Source organism: Spodoptera frugiperda, chromosome 1 (assembly GCF_023101765.2).
Source record: "Spodoptera frugiperda isolate SF20-4 chromosome 1, AGI-APGP_CSIRO_Sfru_2.0, whole genome shotgun sequence".
NCBI lineage: Eukaryota > Metazoa > Arthropoda > Insecta > Lepidoptera > Noctuidae > Spodoptera > Spodoptera frugiperda.
In genome coordinates this window covers 6,583,591-6,606,907 of record NC_064212.1, presented here as the reverse complement: position 1 = coordinate 6,606,907, position 23,317 = coordinate 6,583,591, and the positions used below count along the sequence as shown (strand labels likewise).

Below are 23,317 nucleotides of genomic sequence, written 5' to 3'. Positions count from 1 at the left end.
GTTGCGGAGATTAATGGTATAAGCATAGAATGTTCGACGTGATTCTTTAATTTGACATAACTTTTTTATTTATGAACCGATTGACATGAAACAAACACTAAATGTAAATTTAAGCATCCCACAATATATTCGTGAAAACCGCATCCAACTCGGATCAGCCGTTTCTGAGATTAGCGCGCACAGACGAACAGACAAACAGACAAACAGACAAAAAACAAGTTAATTACATTTTTGGGTTCGACATCGACATAACAATAACCCCTGCTATTTTTTTTATTTTTATTTTCAATGTACAGACAGCACTTTTCTACGATTTTATTATATGTATAGATGAATGAATGAATGAATGAGATTGTTATAAACGTAAGAGTAGACAAATATCATCAGAAAGCTCCGAACTGCTAAGCTACCGGGAGTTATACGTGTTATTGTGAGTCAACCATAAGAGATAGACATTTGCTGTCGTGGAATATTTTTTAAACAATTTTAAGGAGTCATACATTATTTCTGTGTAGCTTTAACCATTAAGACTGCACACGCGACGGAAGCTTAAAAAATGGAGTAAGTTCTCCTGTTTTCTCAACATTTCCCTTCACTGCTCTGCTCCTATTGATCGTAGCGTGATGAAAAGTACCTATACTATAACCTGCCCAGGAGTATGAAGAATAATTGTACCAAGTTTGTTGAAATCTGTCGAGTGGTTTTTATTTCTATAAAGAACATACAGACAGACAGACAGACAAAAAAAAATCTGATTGCATTTTTGGCGTCAGTATCGATCACTAATCACCCGCTGATAGTTATTTTGGAAATATATTTCATGTACAGAATTGACCTCTCTACCGATTTATTATAAGTATAGATATAGATTATATATTAAAACACTATTCGAGATAACGTAAGCAGTACACAGACTAAAAAAATCCGATTTTTAGCAACAAGAGTCAAAAGACTGGTACAGGTGTACATTTTCGTGAATAACACATAATACATTAATTTAAAAACTGTATGACTTTTGACGATGTTTTTTTCTTAAATACTTTTCTGATAACTGTTAGAACGTTGCCGGTCACCTTTTATTGGACCATTATTTGGACCTCTACGTCGGGGACATCTTGTTTACAAGATAAACATTCCAAAAGTCATGATTTACATCCCTATTACTTTCACTAATACTTATTATAAAGGCAACTCGATAATAAACTGCCACCCAAAAAATTATCTCGACATGCAAAGTTTGTTTATTCGTCGTTTAGTCATTATGTTGTCTCTGTCCGTGGGTCACTGCAAAGGGTGCCAACTGAAAATCAATGCTGGGTACTTTCGGTGCCCAGCTCATACTGAGGTGGCAACCCTTTTGGATTGGGCACGTTGCCACCTTGTTTTTTTTTTGTTTTATTTGTTTTTTTAGTTTTACTTTTATGTTATTAATTTATTTTTTCTCATATTGTGTAGTAAGTATTTTTATTTTTTTCCTGTTTTTTATAAAAGAATAATTATGAATGTTTTTATTAAGTTATTAAGTACTTTTATATTGGTTCTAATTTTTTTTTTGGTGCATCGTGCCCAGTGCAAAATAAACATATTTTCTTTCTTTCTTTCAAAGCTTAACCTTCAAGATCGACTCGTACGCGTGATATAAAATTAGCAACGAGCTTCTCTAGTATACTATATGATTCTAATATTAGGTAGAAAGAGCATCTATAGAGATAAAATAAAATCTTATAAAATACATGTATTACCTAGAATACCTCAGACTGAGATGACTGTAGAATACTATATCTTCGAAAGTAACATATGACAAGTACGTAAGTAACTATTATTCCTTTTTAAAAGCCATATCCGACAGTATATCACACGTTGCTACTGGTGGGTCGGCCCAGACTCCATACATTTGTTTCGTACTGTTTTATCGTTATTTACCTAACCTGACAGTGTCGGCACTAAACGGAAAAATATATTACAAGCTTAACAAAACGTTATATTATAAACAGAACTGTTGTTGGTTGGTTGGTTTTGGGTTAATTTTGCCCGATAAGAGTGAAGCGAGCCGCGAAGCCGCATCATTGCGCCGTCGCCTTTTTGCCATAGCACACGTTCGCACGGTTAGCTTCGAAAATAAACAATGCTCACCACGTCGATCGACACTTTCCAACTGTTGTAAGAAGTTGAAGTCAGTGCCCGAAATTCGGGAACTTTAATAAAAATGCATCTACTAATTGTTTTGAGTGCAGTTGTTTACGCTAGTGTCGATATCGTCCAGGGAGCCAATGTGTTTCATAAGTGTTGTCCGAACAATCACAGTTTAATGAAAGTGTTCGATGATGAATCCTTTAACTTTAGCTCTTATAAATGTTTAGATCGTGAAAGTGCACGGAATGACTATAATATTACCATAACTCCTCTTTTTGTGGGTAAAAATCTGTCGGTGGAGGATGGTATACCTGAGACATGTGATGATGTTCCAATAGAGGAGGTAACTGCTTTAGACTTCGATAGTCCATTGCAGGTTTTTAATGGGTGTCACGATAGGCTCGTGGCAGAATTATATAATGGCACCGTAAAGACAGTACCTCCTTCAATCATAGGATTAAAAAGTTGTGTTAAAAAAGAAGATAATAAGACATCTGAAGATAATTTGATCATTCATAAATACAGAAAGTGTTGTCCAAGGGGGCAGAGCTACGACAGTAATTTTCATTTATGTAGAGAATCTGCAGTCAATAACTCTGAAGAATGGTTATTGAAGCGGTTAAAAATGAATGATAATGATATATACGAGGTGGATACTGGCTTGGACTGTGCAGCTGATGAGTATGGCTTAGAGTTGAGGCAGAGGTTCTTTTCACTTCAAACGGAGGGAAGTACTTTAAAGATATTTAGTAAAAAAGGTAGCGGCGATGCTGATGAGGGACAGTGGTGTGTGGACCGGGAGTTCTCGAGTTCGGAGTTGGTGGCGCGCGTGTGTTCTAGTGATTGTTCCAAGTACGGTGCATTTTGTGTGAGGAAGTGCTGTCCCATCGGGTACCACTACAAGCTTCAGCCCTGTGGACAGACCTTCGACGGCAAATGTGTGCTGAACGATGATGATGTGTTGTTTAACATATCACACTATACGAAGCCATTGCTACACGAGCATCCAGAAATAACAGGTAAGCTTTTTGTTTTTTTTCACCGTTCTATGGATGTAAATTATCTGGTTTGGTGCCATTTAAAGTAGCGGATAGTATTAACCGAGTCAGAGAGGTAGACTAAACAAAATTACCTATCGCAAGTATCAATATGTGCCACTGAGTAAGGGATTACACGTGTTGCGTCGTTAAGCTGCGAAGTTATCGCTTTTCTATTTGATGAGACATTTGTGGGATATGGCTTAATATTTTGGGCTCGCTGTCATTGCAGCGCTAAGTCCCTTCTTTGAGGGGCTTGAGACCACGGCCACGGCGTCCTTACCTACCGCATGACGCAGGTGCTTACCGGACATGCGAGTTTTGGTAGGTTCCTGTTTTAGATTGGGCGGGAGGATACGCCCCGGGGTCAGCATTGTAAGGACTGCCCGGAGGACACGGCGGAGCATACGGTGGCGGTGTGCCCTGCATGGGCTGAGCACCGCCGTGTCCTTAGGGATTTGGTTGACGACAGCGACCTCTCGCGGCCGGTATTGGCTAAAGCCATGGTGCGGAGCGAGGGGGACTGGGATGCCGTTTCCTCCTTCTGCGAAGCAGTCATGCTAGGTAAGGAGGAGGCATGGCGAGTGAGGAAACAAACCTCCTCACTCCTCAGCCATCACGAGAAACACACCGGGCGTCGGGGATCGCGCGACGATCTCCGGCTACCTTAAGTGCGGGCCTGCGAACGGCGAGCAAGGGTAGCTTGCCGCCCGACCAGAACCAGACCCGTGCGAGCGTCGCGTCGCGTAACGTGTGCGCCTCAAAGAGCCATCAGATCACCACCACAGATGGGGCCCATATGGGCTGATGCTGCATATCTGGAGCTGCGGACTGCATAGCGGGTTTACCGGGGCTCCGACTCGAAAAGCAGGAGTAGGAACGGGGTTGTTTGCAGTCAGTAGGACACTGACACTCCCTCTCGCCTCGCCCAAGGCGAAAGAAGTCATTGGATGATTTTTACCACTCAAAAAAATAAAAAATGGCTTAATGTTGTTGTGGGGTATTGCTGGAAAGCAATAACATTTAAAAATGATCAGGCGAAATTGTCCTCCTCTGTACTTCGGTGTAGATGTCGCAGTAAGATAAATCCGTAATATATTTATAACACTGAACTTAATCTAGTAATATAAGTATATCACTAAACTTGGACCGTTTTATAACTATATTCCTACTGAGATAATCTGTATGTCTGGATGCCTATTAATTGAAATTCTTTCGTAGATGTAATGGGGTTTCGCATCCATTTGCAATGCAGTTCAGGTTATGAGATGTTAAACCAGTCCGTAGAACGAGATCAACATCATTTGAAATCTGATGGTCTGGTCTCACCAAGCTGGATCGGCGACGGCTACTGTTTCGAGGCATTTGATAACCGCTTCTGTCCTGATGGCAACACCTTCATCACAGCCGTCAAATGCGATGAAAGCCCCACAATCGCATTGCAGTTTAAAATATCTGTCGTGGTAAGTAATTTTAAAGTTTTTGTGTAAATTCAAACCATTTGTGGGTAATTGTCTAGTAAACATCTAAATTATGCTAGTGCTTCTTAAAACTCATTTTAAATAATTATGTTACATTAAATTATAATGCGACTCCGCATTCTTCAAAGCTTTAAGTTAGTTTTTATTTATTTTCCTATTTTTTATGTTTTATTTTATATCTATATAATTTTATTTTATTATGTTGTTATGTAATAATGAACATCATATAAGCATATTAAAGTTATGTTTAGGACATTATTACATTTAAATTTTACTTTATATTTTTATTATTATCTTAACTTTTATGATCACATGAAACACGTTACTTTACTTATTATTCTGTGCTGGTAGTCTAGGTAAGTAGGTCATTTTATTTTGGTATAGTTTAGCCGTAGTTTTGTTTCACCTTCAATCTGTTTCTGTTTCAATTCACTTACATGGCGGTAGCGGTAAATTTTTATTCTTAACTAGCTATTGCCCGCGATTACGTCCTCGTCGAATAATGATTTCTCACAGAATATTGTTTTTTTTATTTGTAAATAAAAGTAGCCTAAGTTACTAAAACTTCAGAGATTAGCCGGAACAAAAAAACAGACAGGCAAAAAATTAAAATTGTGGTTTGGGTATTGTAAAAATGCATGTAGTAATAAGCAATTATTTCGATATTACAAACAGACACTCCATTATTTATACACTCCTGGAGATGGGCGTTAAAGTCCCCTAGTAATGACAATTGAGCCGAAGGGTACCTCTGCCCAGCCGCATCCGCCGCCTACATAGGGTGTGGCGCTAATTTGGGGTTGGTATAGGCATCGTACACTAATTGGGCCCCCAACGTGCCCTAACTATCTGCGGTCGGCCAGCGGTGCACCGTGCCATGATAAAACTACAATGTTCAATGAAGAATTAATTTGAATGGACTAAAATTTGGTACTTGGCGCCATAGTAACTTTTATTCAGCTCAAAATTACCTATCCAATGATGTAACACACATAGCTATTGGAAGGTGGGACCAGGATTTACATTCTCCTTTTAGAGGTTTTTGGGTTTGCTTGTAATTCTTGTAAATGCTTACCTAAAATTCTTCACCGCTTTTATTAGCAACGAGCATAGAAAGAGAAAAAGTCAGTTATTCACGCGCTCTCGAGATCGACCAGTCGATCGCGATCGCCCTGTTGGCCATCCCTGGTCTATACGGTTCATGAATTATTTTAATCGACTCTGGGGTTTTTGGGCATCCTCCTTTTAATTTTTACTTGGCCTACTATACAGTTAGTTAGCGATATTTTTTTCTTTGTTTTGTATATTTAATCTGTTGATTACTATTCTTTCGTTACTATGACAGATCAACTGATGAACTTTAATGTCCACATAAATGCTCAGAGTATTTCACTGATATGCTGACAGTTTTCAATTGCAAAGAGGTCCATACTATTCTTGTTTCCGAGTCATGGTTAAAGTCTTGTCTCTCTTCCTCATCCTATGTTCTTGCAGAGTTCAATCTCATCAGGAATGATCGGGCTGTTGGAGATGGTGGCGGCGTGTCATTGAATCAGCGAATCTCTATTTACTAAATCTAATGCTATTCACTCACTCATGGCTAAACATGGGCTGTGTTCATTTGATTATTTTTCTTACCATGACGAGCTTATCATTGCAACAAGGTGTGAAGGTGTGTAGAAATGCAAAACGCCAACACATTATAACACATTAATAGAAAAAATGGATGCTAACCGCGAAACTTGTTATATCCTTATTTTATGGCGGATAGACTATATAATTACGTTCTGATAAAGCTATGTTTAAAATAGTTAGCAGAAAGTACTGTTTTTAGGTACTCCATGCCATGTAATATATTTGAACATCAAGATAATACTGATACTTTATGTTTAGGTTAATATAAAGGACCCAGGTTATGACAATTATATCGAGACATTAACAACGGAGGAGAGAATACAGCGTGTGACATCACCGCACAGTGGGTAGTCATACCCCTCTAGTACAGTTATTTCGAAAATTCTATTGTTGCGCGGTGAGATCCGCATGGTTGAATTAAGCCTATATAATTCTCTTCTACAAAAAGAAGGAAAATCCGCTTAGCCAGCATCGACTTTGGAAAACCAAAGAGTTTATTGGCTCGGGATCCAATGTACGATTACAATAGCTTATTTTGAATAACGGGCATGTAGTTATGTAAGGAAAGATGAGGTAAGAATAGGTATTGTAGATTGCATTAAAAATGTTGTATTGTTACAGTTTCTCGCTATATCGAACGTGTTCCTGGCGCTGACGCTATTGGTTTACATATCAGTGCCGGAACTGCGAAACCTTCACGGACGGAACATCATCTCTCATGTCAGTATGATGCTGCTCGCGTATTGCTGCCTCGCGCGTGCCAAGCACAGCTATGTAGCTGACAATACTGTCTGCACACTTATTGGTAAGTCTTGTTGAAAAATTCTTGTAGTCATTGACTTGTCTTTGTTTTTTAATGATCAAATAGTAGCACAAAATTTACGTCTATAGTTAGTCACAATTTTTCCTAGACAGATATTTGATATTTTATCGGTAGTGGCAAAAATCCACATGCAGTGTGGGTCGAATATGACTATTACGAGAATGGACGAAAGATAAAAAGATTTTATGAATTGCATATTATGTTTGCTTGTTCTTATTAAAGTTATTCACGATTCCAACACAGATGCAGCTGTGGTAGCACTGGCCTCTCGGCCTCGATCGTGATTAATAAGTTAATGTAGCAGTGTGTAAGTGAGATAATTTGAGAATCAAAGTAAGTCTGTAGTAACGCTCGCCACTTGCCAGTCACCAGTCATTGGTGATCCATTACGTTATTATTATTTGCTTATTATTGCTCGTTGTTTGTGCAGGGTACGGGATCTACTTCGGCTTCATGGCCGCGTTTGCCTGGCTCAACGTCATGTGCTTCGACATCTGGTGGAAATTTGGGTAAGATGTGTCAAGAATCAACAATAGCCTAAATTTTATCCACGTGTCCCGTAAAGGAAGGCGAGTAACTGCTCCCAAGCAGCAAAAGAGTTTTCCCGAGTGAAATGACGGACACAATACAGAGTTTCCCACAAGTCAAATTCAATACTTGTATAGTAATGGCAAAAACGAAACTTTTCTATGGTTTTTCATAAAATTATTGGATCAAATGGCACCTTTTTTTTAAAATTTGCTAGAAATATTTGGAAAATAAGTAAGTATATCGTCAAAGGGGAATGACGGATTTCGGCTTACCCAACTTTTAAAACTAAACTCACGGTGTCAATAATTTCAATATAAAATACAAACTTATAATGCAAAAATACAAAATGATAATTGTAAATAATTAAAATCCTGCCACTGTAATCGATAATTCTATATTAAAAATATTAATTTATTAAAAACTTTATTATTTGGATATTACTAAGTAAAAACAAAATGATTTTTACTTTTTATTTACCTACTCTTTTTTTTAATAATACGTTCGTTCTATTTTACATTAAAGATAACTATAAAAAATGAAATTCAAGAAATCGATATTCCATTTGTGATCGATAACTTAATTGTTTTGTAATGTCAACCCTTTTAATTGTAGTTCTGTCAAAATACTGACATTGACACATCTTGTATTGTTGTCAATGCGCGATTGTTTTCTTCCGCTCACCGCGGGAAATACAAATAATAATACTTCCATATCCCACTAACAAAAACTTGTACCTATATTTTTGTATGATATCGTAACTGTCTTGTGCTGTTTGTGTCGTCATTTAATGTTATGTGTTCTAAGTTTCCTGGATCAAACTCCTGTTTCCTCTCGAATTGCACTGAACGTTTTCCAAATGTGTTACTTTGAACAAAAAGTCGTAGTTGGCCAAATACGTCTCACACACTAGAGATGTGAATGCCATTAAAAAAAATAAAATAATAATAATACATTTTGTGACAATGTCTTAACAGTTACGTTTTATTAATTGTGGTGAATATAAATGTGTTCCGAATGCAAAGGCATTTAGTTGAATCTGACGATATCCGTTCATTGTTACGGCAATGGACTTCACTTCACTTTCTGAGGTAAAGTACGATTCATATTACTTACATAGATTTTAGTTGAGCTAAATGTTAATTTGTAACATAACTGTATTTTGTTTGCTTTAGATTCCAAACAACAGTTTTGTTTGTCATTACTGTTGGTTATTAATTGAACAACAAGTAGCAATGCGCAATATAAAAATACATAACCTCCAATTAAAAATATTTAAACAACTTCTTTTGTAGAAGTTCAATGTAAAAATGGAAATCACAGAAACGCTTTTGACATTAAACAACACTAGGAAACGTAAGAATATCCACTGTCCGTGAGAAATTAATATTGAGCCAGTTACTATGGGCATCTGGCATCCTTCTTTATAAACGACACTACGATTATTTTGAAATATCATATTGTGTTAAAAAAGTCAAAATAATTGATTTTTGCCCGTCAAGCATCGTGAGGAACTTTTTTAAAACTGAGTTTTTTAGGGTTCCGTAGCCATAGCCATTTATTTCCGAATGTCACAGCCATTTATTTCCGAAACTGTTGGGCCTACATAGTTGAAACTTTGTAGGTTGATATATTCCAGTAACCGCTATTCGAATCTATCTATACATATAATAAAATCGTAGAAAAGTGCTGTCTGTACATTGAAAATAAAAATAAAAAAAATAGCAGGGGTTATTTTTATGTCGATGTCGAACCCAAAAATGTAATTAACTTTTTTTTGTCTGTTTGTCTGTTTGTCTGTTTGTCTGTTTGTCTGTTTGTCTGTTCGTCTGTGCGCGATAATCTCAGAAACGGCTGATCCGAGTTGGATGCGGTTTTCACGAATATATTGTGGAATGCTTAAATTTACATTTAGTGTTTGTTTCATGTATCGGTTCATAAATAAAAAAGTTATGTCAAATTAAAGAATCACGTCGAACATTCTATGCTTATACCATTAATCTCCGCAACTATTTGACGGATTTGGTTGAAATTTGGTACAGATATAGTTTAGAACCTTAGAAAGGACATAGATATATTTTTATTTCAAAAATCAAAAAATAAAAATAAGAAATAAATTATTTATAAATAATTCTATGTCGATCGTTACACGACTTCGGTTCATGTTATTGTTTTAATTCATCGAAAAAAAGTAAATAAATAGTAAAAAGGTATGAAAAAAATAATATAATAAAACATTTAGTACAAAGAAAATGCTCTAACGGAGTATAGATAATTCTATGTCGATCGTTACACGACTTCGGTTCATGTTATTGTTTTAATTCATCGAAAAAAGTAAATAAATAGTAAAAAGGTATGAAAAAAATAATATCAATATAATTAAACTTTTAGTACAAAGAAAATGCCCGAACGGAGTATAAATAAATAATCCAAGTTGTCTTTATCCTCGATAGATGGCGTTGGGATCGAAATACTATGGTTTCGTTACATTCATTTGGTTGGGTATCGGCCGAGCGCTTCGGTACCGTACTATCGTAGAAAAAGTGTATTATCAGTCGTATGATTATTTGTCTGTAGTGGTCCTGCTGTTTCGTATATTCTAAATTGGTTTCGTTGTATTTGTCAATTAATAAGTTTATTTGTTGGGTTTTCCTGGTTTTTTGGTTAAACTATTTAACGTAGGTTTAGTTTGATATCGATTATTAGTAGTTACTGTAGTTAGTTTTTTTAATAAAATTGTAAGTCTAATTTTTTTTTTAATTAGATTAGATTTAAGTCGTTTCTTTTAAATTATTTAGTTTAAGCTTTGTTATTATAGCATAGAGGATAGGTTGTAATATAGTTTCTTTTTTAATTGTTATAAATTCGTAATTCGTAGCTTTCTTTAGTTTTAAGTTCGTTTAAGTCCGTTTTTAAACTATTTTTTCAATGCCCTAAGTGAGTATACATCTATTAAATTCAAACGCAGAGCTCATTATGTTGATTTTTGAAGAGTTCCCTGGAATATCTTCCACATCTCATTTTTGAAGAGATCCCGCGAGATCGGGAACTATGTGGTTAAAACCAAAAATTTGCCGGAAGTCACTATTCCACGCGAACGAAGTCGCGGGCAAAAGCTAGTTAAAAATAAAAATTAATAAATTTAAAACTATCCGTATCCGTATTTAGTCCTACACACCCATCAGGGTGTCTATAGATAGGACTAAAAAAGACTGATGAGTATCAAACTCTTACTGACTAAAAACCACTCCGTTCCTACTCCTGTTTTTCGAGCTCGCAGGCGGAAGTTCGCAGCTCCGGATTACGGAAAACTTAGAAATACAATATGGAAAAATTAACAAATTCCATACTGTACCCATGCTATTAATTTTATTGTTTTGTTTATTAGGAGTCTCTGCTCCGTGCAGCCGGTACGCAAAACCAGCTCGGAGGTACGACGGTTTCTCTGGTACTCCTTGTACGCGTGGGGTATAACGATCCTCTTCACGGTCGTCATGTTCATTTTGGACAAGTACCCAGTGTCGGATTACCTGGACGCGAACATGGGGAAAGGTTATTGCTGGTTCGGATCTTGTAAGTAATAGTTATCTAAATCGATGTCTGTTTTCTAATGAATTGCCACAATTCCGTGCCGGAATAGTTTATGAACGAGAAAATCATGATACCTTTTATTCAGAAAAATGCAGCATTTAAGGGTCTTGGCCCTTGTTTGCCACAAAAATTTTAAATTACTCCATAGAATTTTCCGTGCGTACGGCGCGACCGGTTTGCACCCACCAAAAAATTCTGTAAAAAACAAGCCGAGTCTTGATGGAGCTGCTTGTTTATCTCTAAAATGTAACATGGGTCACTTAAGTCAGCTCATACCCTGTCAATATACCAAATTTCATAAAAATCCGTTGAGTAGTTTTATAGTGATTGAAGAACAAACATCCAAACAAATTTTCACATCTATCTATACATATAATTGATTTTGATTTTTTGAGGGGGTAGTGTGACGAGAGGAAGTGTCAGACTCCTACTAACTAAAAACCACCCTGTTCCTACTCCTGCTTTTCGTGCCGGAGCCCCGGTAAACCCGCTAGGTAGTCCGCAGCTCCGGAGAGAAGTTTAAATAGCTTAATGTACATGGACAATGTTTGTACATTAAGACTGCCTCGTTGGTCGAGTGGTCGCAAATGCGACTGCCGGACAAGAGGTCTCGGGTTCGATTCCCGGGTCGAGCAAAGTATTACTGGGCTTTTTTTGGTTTTTCGAAAATTTCTCAGTAATAGCACGGAGTCTGGAATTGTGCCCGGTATATGGCAATAGGTTCACCCCCTATTACATGGGACTTCTTACACAAATGGTGAAAAGTGGGTGTACATTGTGTACATTACGACATTACATACCGTAATGTGCACCTCTGCCTATCCTGTCGGGGATAAAAGGCGTGACATGCGTTGCATAATGTACTGTACATTTATAATTTACATAGTTTTATTATTTTGTTTCGGACTTAAGTTACCCACTTCTAAACTATCAGTGATTAGTATAGTTGAAATGTATAAGGGGAAGTATGTACAAAATGACATATAGTTTTGTTTTTGTATTATAACTTTTTATTAGTATAGTACCCTAACCAAATAAGGCCTATGCCCCAATAAAGCCTATTTTGAAAATTTCCCTCTTCCCGATGTCAAATGGTCGCCAAAGTTTGTAGAAGTGTGCATGCACATTACTTAACTAATTTGAGCACAGCAAGCAACCCGTGCCGCGATTATATTGGAACCTACAGACGAAAACAATTACGACGTGGAGCGCACTTTAGTTTTTATAAAATTCGAGTAGCGTAAACTGTTAGTATTTTTATATTTATCAGTATACGACGTGCCGTGTTTTGTCTGTATGACAATTATACATTTAGCCATCTCCTCACATTAGTGAAATAGCTATAATATCGGTGTATTTCATATAATCGTTGTTTTGTTTACCTATGTGCCATGCCCTAATAAAGCCTACAAAAAAAACGTGTAGGCCTTATTACGGCATAGCTGTTTTTCAGTAATTTCATAGAATACGGATCACCAGCTTATGTCAAAAGGAAAGCCAATGGATTTTGCAAAAGATGGAAAACGTTGTTAAAATGGTAGAAAGGGGTAAACGGGGTGAATAGATATAGAAAATAGAAAAGGGGTGAATGGATATCGGGAAATTCTTCATAGTATCTATTCACCCTTCGAATTTTATGCACCCTGTTTTACCCGGTAGGCTGCTGAAGCCAGATATAACTTCCAAAGAAGTACGCATCATCTAAAGAGTGGTTTCCACTACACGAAAGCTAGGTCGGTCGCTAAATTGGCTACAGAACAAGAAGTTATTCTCATTCGTTTAACTGATGCTGGGGTGCCGATGACTTCAAAGATGTTACTTGGGTATTACATGATGAGAAACTCGTTTAGCCTGATGTATAATGACAAAAATTAATTAATAAGATCTCATTACATTTATTATAAGCATTGACAAAGTTTTGTTATAATTAAGAAGTTGAATACTTACTAGTTTTTATTGAGGCCTTATTAAGACATAGGGTTCCCAATAAGGCCAAAGTGACACTTTAGTTATTTGTGTTTATAAAATTGTAAATTTTGTTTCTAAAGCCATTTTGATTCCATTATTACAAAGTTTAATAAATAAATATAAGATTTTGAAATTATCAGCCCATTGTCATTTTAAACCTACGAGCTAGGCGGTAATAAAAATAAGGTAGGCCTTATTTGGTTAGGTTACCTTAGTTCACAAAACAGTCATAGTTCACATTAATCATCTTTGGTCCTTAAATTATCGTTACTAATAAACATTTATAGTAATAAATCAACAGAAAAAAAAATAAACAAAATTTAGCTGAGATCAGTGATAATCCATTTTGTCCATATGCTACGGACAAAATGACATACTGCTAATGGACAAAATGACATATAGATAAAAGTGACGGAATTATTGGCATAATTCGCAAATGAAACTTTTTCTTCTTTTCACCGGCGCAAGAAGCGTGAGCCCAATGCGAACATTGTAAGCACCGCAACCAGTCTTCTCCGGGCTTGGATCTTGAATAAAGGTCGTTGCAATATATACACGCACAGTCATCTTCATCGTCTTGGGAGACATTGGGAAAATCTTCTCCTTCACTACTGTCTTCAAACAATGTTTTGGAGACTATACGTTTTTTCTTTGCTGGAGGAGCTTTAGGCGCATTTTTAGATTTTATAACAGTAAGTTAAACTGACAGCCAATAAAAAGTCCTCGCTTATAAAAACAATTCAATAGATTAATCGTTCTGTGAAAACCAAGCAGATATAGGATAATCACAAGTAACAGTACACTGTACTACAGAATCAAAAAAAAAAAAATCTGCTATGCAAACGTAGAAAAAAAAAAACAAATACAAAAGCTTTGGACAAAATGACATACCTATGCCATTTTGTCCGTTATATACGTATGTCGTTTTGTCCATACAGCGCTTTAAAAAAAAAATTTGTAAATAAATATAAAACAAGCTCTTTTTCTAAAAATAAGTAATTTAGTCTGAAGATAAGTGTTCAAAAAATTAAAAAAATACTGCATTAATAGTATCAATAACAAAAAACTTACCATTTGCAACGAGTGTTTACCTGTCGTCGGCCATAACACTGGGATGAATGAAATGGATGCGTTCAAAATTTGCCAGAAAATAGAAAATAGTTATGGCCGCGTGGTGACACTATCAGTTTTGTGTTAAAGGCCGCCAAATTCAAAAAATACCGCCTGTGTCATTTTGTACATATATGTCATTTTGTACATATTTCCCTATAATAGTTCTTTTTTGATTTTGATTTTTTTAATTTTATGATATTTTTTTATAGAAACGTGGGCTCCAGCTAAAACTAGCTGAGTATTCTTCATCAGATACTTCAGAACTTTAAAATTACCCTTGATGTGACCATTCAACTGTATTATTGAAATGTACATTACTTTGTATGTGGCATTAAGTTTACGGAAAGTTCTAGTTCTATTTTGATGATAGTGAGTAAGTGTCATAAATGCGAAACTTTGCTTCCCTTTACCTTAGGAACTAAATGATCTACAGACTTGAAATTTAGCTTTTTAACTATCTGATTATAGGTTACTGGATGACGAAAATATCTGCGTTCTGCACTTATCCAGAGGTATAAGGGCCAAAATAGGGGCCTGAAAATGTGGCTAAATGGTTCAAGTATACGGCAGAGTTTGCTTCGCGCTCGTCTTGGCGGGGGCACGGTGGTGCCCCCAGATTTAATTAGTTATTTAACAGTACAGTTGAAATGCGTAACAATAAGCCAGACTGTGTATTATAAATAGCGTAATGACTATTGTGACTAGATACACATTACAGTTCGTACTTACGTAGATATACATATTGCAATGTATTTGTTAAAAATAATGTTATATGGTGTCATTCCAATATATCGGATAAAAGGATTGAATGTGGTCTCAAATTTTCAATGAAATTTCTTTGCACATTTATCAACACATTTTTTTATACTGATACTTGGACCTGTTACATTACATGTGCATAGTTATTTGGGAAAAACCGGAGCATATTTTTAGTTCAGTGAGTTTATGTTTACATTACTTTGTTACAGCTGAAATCAGTCTTCATTCCACCATATTTTTAGAATTCAATTCGTTATTCATTTATCCAAACAATTTTTTTTTTCCTTCATACGATGTTTTCCAGATTTTTTCGATTTTTTTTTTATTTTTAAAAACTTTGCCCCACACTAGGATTTTCTCCTGTGTCGTGGGTGCGTTTACAAACATACAAGTTCACATACACATGACGCCCAGACTCGGAACAACAATTTGTGGTTCACACAAAGAGTTGTTCCGTGCGGGAATCGAACCCGCAACACGTTGCACGGCAGCCAGTTGCCCAGCCTCCGCGCCAACCGTGCAGTCAATTATGTCTATAAACTTGATGTCGATGGTAAAATTATCAGACCTGCTTACAAATCGAAGGGATTAGTAGAAGTAGGTCTCACTTTAACCGACTTCCCAAAAAGGAGGAGGTTCTCAATTCGGCGGGCATGATTTTGTTGCTTTTTTTCTATGTATGTACACCGAGGTTTATGGACAGATTTGATGTCCGACGCAAATTAGCTTAGGTCCCATGAAAGTTTGTTTTAGTTTTGTTAAGCAGTTTTTGTTTTATGAACATTATAACTACTTGGACGATGTCATTTTCACGATAGTTCGTAGATTTGTTCATCGATTACTTAAACATTTGTGGTCCGATTTGCCTGATTATTTTTTTGTTCGGTAGCGTATATTTACTCTGATCCGGAGCTGCGGACTACCTAGCGGGTTTACCGGGGCTCCGGCTTGAAAAGCAGGAGAAGGAACGGGGTGGATTTTAGACAGTAAGAGTCTGATACACCCTCTCGCCTCGCCCAGGGCGGGAGAAGTGATTGGATGATTTTGCCCCGTCAAAAAATAAATAAATAATTATATTTTTAGAGGGGGTTCAACCCCCCATATTTTTATTGTCAATAAAATTAGATGTAGTACTCAGCCTTAACGGGTTAGAAGTCCCATCCCTATCACATTGTATATTAAAGGAGAAATCATTTTCATCCTATAATAGTACAAGTATTTAGTTTATTTTTGTAAAATATTTCATAATGTCTTTATCATAATTGTGTTTACTACCCGTTTCACTTTAAGGTTTTATTTCAGCTAAGATTCCCATGTCATAGAGGGTAAGCGTGTTGACATAATACCGGGCAGTTCCAGACTGTGATTGGGATGTCAAAGCCCCCGAAATAACTCGCCTAGTTTGGGAATCAAACGTAAACACTTTTCTAACTTTTCTAAAAACTGTTATTTTTACCTTTCACTTGTATACAATTAAAATTCAATTTCAATGGAAGCTTATCTGACTACAAAGATGAAAAGTGAAATCATTCTTGTCGTCATATGAATATGACGTAATTGGTGTAGTCCGACAATCAATAAATAAGCAGTCAAAACCATTTGTATAGCATAGCTATAACTTTTTTGTAGTGCACTTCAAACGCTCTTTATCTTAATATCTAGATTCAGTCTGGCACATACTAAGCTTTTACGATCATTACAAGTGTATTTACAGATGACTATTTCGATCCTTACTGCGATGACTTGTATGAACAAGAATCTAAGATAGATTCCTACTTATAATTGGAACTGTGGTGTTCGCCCGTAGTATGTATAATGTTAATACTAGGGTACTCAGCTATGTAAATGTGTACATTACCAGCCAGTAGTATTACCATATAGGTCTTAGAGATTAGCTGGTATACGTACGACCGCTCTGTGTGCCGGTCAGTTAACGAATAAAGTTACGCGTCCACAGGCCCGCATCGTACGTATCGCACGCATCGCACGCAACGGATTTTAGTTTGTCTTGTATAGAAACTCATACAACAGCGTCCACTAATCCGTATTGTAAGCACCGCATCATCAGCAATGCCTACATCGATGCGTACGATGCGGGCCTGTGGACGCTTACCTTTAAAGGAAAAAAAAAACAAACCATAGTGACATTTTAATATAATATTTGTGTAGTTATTTATCAAAACTGTCTGAAAAGCAATGTATGTGATTGATGTGGGTGCGTTTATGACAGTAAATCCCATGCCTACATTATTTTTAATTATTTATTTTACTTTATTTTATTATTTTTAGTCCAAAGTGCTTTGAATTAAACTACAACGCATGATATTATTATGCTAATTTTAAAATTATTGTAGGCTCTTATAAGAAAACCCAACACCCTTGATGCTTTTTTACTACTAGCTATGTGATTTATGTGAAGAATTAAAGTCAACTTATGATTTATATGGACTGTTATTCGGCGCACTGATCTATCCTTTCATCTTTTCTATTAACTATTGAAAAATCACTACATTACGAGTATGTAAGTACATTCCATACGTGTTAAAATAACATGAATGATTACAGCTCCTAACTCACAGCAAGACTGGCCGCACTACATATTCTTCGTGATTCCCATGGGGCTGGAGATTAGCATTAACTTCGTGCTGTGGGTGCTGACCGCTCGATACTGTGCTAAGGTCAAGTCTGATATGCAACGCTTCCAAGTTGGCTCCGTTGATAACAGCGTCAAAAAACGGTTCACAGCCGACAGAGCAATGTTAGTAATTTATCATATCATTAATTCCTATTATTAAAGGACATTATTATACATCCACTTTTAGTCAGTCATGTTATAGGCAAGGCTTAAGTAAAAAAATGGGGAGCTTATGATGTTACCTGCTTAGCGATCTCGCTGGCGGTTGCACTTATTAAAAAAATATCCAATTTGGCATTATACAGTTTTGTTACTTGATCTGGCCTTACGCAAAATTTGGTAACACTGATTATATTACAAGCTATGCTCTAAACGTAGTACTTTACCCGCAAAATAAGATATAACTTTAATAAAACATCATATGTGTACACAGGTACATGTTGACTGGCAAACTCTGGATATTGATGGGTGTTTCCTGGATCTTCGAGATATTGGCCACGACGATATCTTGGCCCCGGTGGTTCTGGGCCAGCCTCGGCGTGATCAACGAGCTTCGAGGAGTCCTCATTTTCATCATTCTAGTTATGAAGCCCAAAGTTTACTATCTCATCAAGAATATGCTACGTAAGTTACATAATAATAATTTATTTATTAGCCCTGTAGCGATCCATGTATTTCCAAGCAGTTTACTCATACAAAATTTACAAGTGTATTAAATAAAAATTGTATATACTGGTGGATGGTGAAAGAGCTGTAACAAACGAATAACTACCATTTTATGCGAATATCTTGTTAAACAACTGTCTAAAGGTAGTTAAGGATTCAACGATTGTGCATACGTGTGTTCTACAGCAATCAATCAATATAATACCAAATATATTTGTTATATATTATTTCAGTGTTGTGCGGTTGTTATCTACTTTCAAAGAATTATATTTTGTCTCAAGCGTCTGACTCAAATTCGAAAAATTGTCATTTGTCATTCGTGTTATTTTGCTAGCAGCAATTTCACAATATGTAAGAGATGATTTTATTGTTTTCAGGTTGTTCGTTGATACCAATTGACACAAGTATATATTAAATATAAATCGTATTGTTCTGTTGCCTAATGTACTTTTAATGTGATCAGCCTAGCTTGTTGTGATGAATTCGCTAAATTAATACATATGTTTTTTTAAGGGGGAATATATCATCCTGATTCTTCTCCCGCCTTGGGCGAGGCGAGAGGGAAACTCGGATTTTTTAAATTCACAGTGAGTTGTAAATTAATTATTCAAGTAAAACTGCATCTAATATTAACATTATGTATGCACCACTTCTTCAAACTGTATCAATATTTCACAGAGAACTAAGACATAGGTTCAATCTACACAAAAATTCTTTCTTGTTGTTTGATTAAATTTAAAAACTGTTTTCTTCTATCTATACTAATACTCTTCATCAGCTTTATAAAAAGCTGAAGAGTTTGTTTGTTTGTTTGAACGCGCTAATCTCTGGAACTACTGGTCTGATTTGAATAATTCTTTTTGTGTTGATTAGTGCATTTATCAAGGAAGGCTACAGGCTATAAAACATCACGCAAACCAATAATACCCTAGCGGGTGAAACCGCGCGGAAGTAGCTAGTAATATATTATATGTATAGCAAGTACCTATCTCGTACCTACAAATGAACAAAATAATACATTAACAACTGGTTTCAAACCGTGCGTGAATTCTTCATCAAATAGGTCTTTACGTGTGTAATTCTAAAAACAATAATTAATTGAGATTTCATACGTTCTTAATTATTTGATTTTACTAATATACAGCAAGGCGCTCAGGAGGACGGTACATCGCCGCCAGCGACGACTTTATCCACGTTCCCGTCTCAAGCGAACGGCATGGGCGAGCGGAATAACACGCAGCTCTCTCTACAGAATTATGCCAAGCAGTCCTAACAGTGTGGAGTCACCCCTATATGTTTGTATCTTCAGGTTACTGTGGCCGATATTATTATTAATCCAGCCTATTTAGCCATTGAGCCTAGCAAAAAATCTCAGAAAGCTGAAAACTTGCATTGATGTGCAAAAGAAAAGTGACGTCTTAGTTTATGCAAGTAATTTTGGAGCTCCATATACAGACAGAAGAAAGCGAATTCCATTAGTGAAGGTTTCTGGTGACGAATTGATATCTTCGAAAGCTTGTGCAAGTAAATAAATTTTATATTAACAAACTAAGGATAAATGTAACGAACACTAATGTATTAAGACTAATTTTAAGATTTAAAACTTGGAAAAGTAAACACTTAAATTTAAATATTTTATTGCATATGATGGTAAAATGATAGAACAGGTTAACAGTACAAGGTTTCTTGGAGTTATTCTTGATGAACACCTTAGAAGGAAATACCACATAGCAAATATTTGTAATAAAATTATATAAATTATATTATTCTATAGCCTAATATTCATTTCTTAAAACTTTTAACGTGGTTAGCCTAGCTCGCTGTGATGAATTTGCTAAATTAATACATACTTTTTCTTGAGGGGGAATAAATCATCCTAATTCTTCTCCGAATGTCAGACTACTATTATTAATTTTGTTTTTGCGTTACGAACGGTTAAATATATTAATATCATCAAAGCATACGATACAGCTATTCATGTCTACCATGCGTATATTTTTTCAATAATTCGTTTTGGAATAATTGTTTAGGGGAATGCTATGGATATTTACAAAGTATTTATAGCGCAGTAAAAATGTATTAGTGCAATATTTAACTCGAAATTGTCTGAATCCTGCCGGCCTGCAATCTAATAAAATTTTAACTGTTCCGTCCATTTATATATATGAAATTGCTAAATTCATAAGAGCCAATCCTGCGCTTTTTGAAGCTAAAGATAATATAAATAAGAGAAAAGCAACACGCGTGCTTCTCCAAATGCGTAGGTTAGAGTTATTTAGACGGAATTGTGTTTACATGGCTCCTCTTATCTATAATTTACCTTACCTAAATTTATAACGGAAATTCCTTATAAGTAATTTTGTATTGTATTAAAGAAATGGTTAATTAAAAGAAAATTACTACTCAGTGTAAGAATTTTTAGAAAAAATAAAATGTATATTTTTTGGTTATACAGGGTTATTTGTAAAACACCGGTGGCCTCTCAAATAAATAATAGCACTAAGTGTATGTACCAAAAGCAAAAATTGTATTGTTAATTCATTTAAAATGACTGTCTAAATTTAAGTATAAATATTCTTGTACCTACTTAACCCATTTACATGCCAGTAATGGTAAATGTCTTGATCTGATTATATTGTATGTAACACCTATGTCATGTTCCACATTTGAGCAAATAAATAAATTGAAATTTATTTTTCAAACAATTTAAAAACTGTTTGTTTTATCCCTTCGAAACATTGCAGATGTTGTATCACAGCCAGTCACATGTAAAAATAGTATATGGTTTATACATTTAGGGTAATCCGATAAACTCGAATTTGAAATAATATTCGATGGTTGTTGACCTTTGCTGGATTTCAGATTTTTTTTAAATTAAATCATCCATTAGGTATATCAACATCTTCCCCAACAACAACATTCATGTCAGTTGGATGAATTGATTTATTGCAGTTTCTATAATGAGTTCATCAGCATCATCAGTCCTGCTTGACTGGAATATGTTCAGCGGTTATTTTTTTTATTAGCATTGTAATTAACCGAGACTTATTTTTGGGACAAGCTCGCCACAACCTCCCATACCTCTGCAACTCCTGTAAGCCAGGATCTACAGTAGATACAACTATGAAAACACCGGAACATTGAAGTCCGGCGCGTCCCAGGGACGGATGATGATTAGAAGATATTATTAGAGGAGAAGAAAAGTGTTTCCTGCATTAAAATCACCGAGGAATTTAATGCCTTAATGAATGACTTAAGCCTTAAGGCACAAAAGAGACTGCACAACTAGGAGAACCCCAGTTGCCAAGCACCACGGAAATTTGACTTAAAACTAAGTGTGTCCTATGTGTGAGCTATGTGTTTATTCCGATTCGATGACTAAGCAAATTATTTTTGGATAGTCTATATTTACCTTTGTATTAAAAATGTACAAGTAGGTCTTTATTAACGTATTCGGGGAGGAACTGGCGCTGTGTTTAATGGACGTTAATTTAAATTACTGGTCACTGCTAAATGTGTAGGTAGTGTAGTTTTTTTAAACAGCAATTCTGCATATCGTAGGCTTAAATAATTTGTTTGTCTCTATAGTTTTTATTGAAGTGTGCTTCTTGTTTGGTCTACGTTGATTATCGTATTGTTATAAGGAAATGGAAATGAATTCTAATAATATCACAACAAAGTAACAATATCTCTAGAACAGACAATGACACACAAGGAATCTATTACAATCTACGTGATGATAAATGGGCACTTTAAATGCTGATCATTGCGTTTCGAACTATAAACATGTTATACCTACGCATTTAATGTCTCCTGAAAATTTTTCATCTTAGTGACCAATAAACCAAGGAAGTTTTCCTTATAGTTTGTACGCTTAGTGATATACAATGTGATAGGGGTGGGACTTCTAACCCGTTAAGGCTGAGTACTACATCTAATTTTATCGACAAAAAAATAATATGGGGGTTGAACCCCTAATTGAAAATATTGAAAAATAGTGATTTTTTCGGTAAAAATAATTCACAAATGATTTTTTTTCTCACCAAAACATTATCAAACATATGAAAAAAGTAATGAATTAGTTAGCCAAGGTTATTAGCTACCGTTTGTCGTTTTTTTTGTTTCTACGACGCATACAACCTTTGATATCAAAAAAAGTAAAAAAAAAATTAAAATAGCCATAACTTTTAGGGGGAGGGGATTCGACCACTTCGACCCCCGACTTTTGTCGATAAAATTAGGTGTAGAACTCAGCCTTAACGGGTTAGAAGTCTCGCCCCTATCACATTGTATATATATTTTTACAACTGTTGCGGAAAGCTGCTCATGAATATGAATCCCTAGCATGGCTTGAAACTATTTTTTTTTTCATTACGGTAACTTAAAGTAAGCTGAAATACTTAGTTCATTAAAAGACGACATCTTTTTCCAAACCAAAATTGTTGGTAAAGAATTAATTATTTCATATTATTAAAACACTATTCGAGATAACGTAAGCAATATATAGACTAAAAAATTCAGATTTTTAGCAACAAGAGTCAAAAGACTGGTACAGGTGTACATTGTCGTGAATAACATATAACTCATTAATTTAAAAACTGTATGAGTTTTGACGATGTTTTTTTCTTAAATACTTTTCTGATAAAATTGTTAGTACGTTGCCGATCACCTGGTGCTATTTGGACCTCTACTTCGGGGACATCTTGTTTACAAGATAAACATTCCAAAAGTCATGATTTACATCCGTATTACTTTCACTAATACTTATTCTTTATAATAGCAGCTCAATAATAAACTGCCACCCACAAAATAATCTCGACATGCAAAGCTTAACCTTCAAGATCGACTCGTACGCGTGATATAAAATTAGCAATGAGCTTCTCTAGTATACTATATGAGTCTAATATTAGGTAGAAAGAGCATCTATAGAGATAAAATAAAATCTTAT

At 35.6% G+C, this 23,317-nt stretch overlaps 1 protein-coding gene and 1 long non-coding RNA gene across 6 annotated transcripts in view; both read left to right on the top strand.

Annotated features, from left to right (window-relative positions):
• The window catches only part of LOC118272992 (G-protein coupled receptor Mth), a 72,907-nt gene that overhangs the window by 34,457 nt on the left and 15,133 nt on the right, over nucleotides 1-23,317 (top strand). Inside the window, exons 2-10 of one of the 5 annotated variants that reach the window (XM_050694588.1) lie at nucleotides 2,783-3,152; nucleotides 4,392-4,633; nucleotides 6,908-7,091; nucleotides 7,540-7,618; nucleotides 11,026-11,210; nucleotides 17,634-17,826; nucleotides 18,137-18,327; nucleotides 18,883-18,956; nucleotides 19,514-21,082. The exons of 2 other annotated variants lie outside the window; for them this stretch is intronic. In XM_050694588.1, coding sequence (XP_050550545.1) covers nucleotides 2,783-3,152; nucleotides 4,392-4,633; nucleotides 6,908-7,091; nucleotides 7,540-7,618; nucleotides 11,026-11,210; nucleotides 17,634-17,826; nucleotides 18,137-18,327; nucleotides 18,883-18,956; nucleotides 19,514-19,642 — 1,647 coding nt within the window. In that variant the 3' untranslated portion in view covers nucleotides 19,643-21,082. Of the gene's footprint in view, nucleotides 1-2,782; nucleotides 3,153-4,391; nucleotides 4,634-6,907; nucleotides 7,092-7,539; nucleotides 7,619-11,025; nucleotides 11,211-17,633; nucleotides 17,827-18,136; nucleotides 18,328-18,882; nucleotides 18,957-19,513; nucleotides 21,083-23,317 lie in introns of those variants that run through there. 2 more of the 5 variants (XM_050694587.1, XM_050694583.1) reach the window with 2 other exon arrangements.
• On the top strand, nucleotides 9,295-10,778 carry LOC126910822 (uncharacterized). The gene is made up of 2 exons (XR_007705394.1): nucleotides 9,295-9,847; nucleotides 9,991-10,778. It is a non-coding gene; the product is annotated as an uncharacterized LOC126910822 (long non-coding RNA).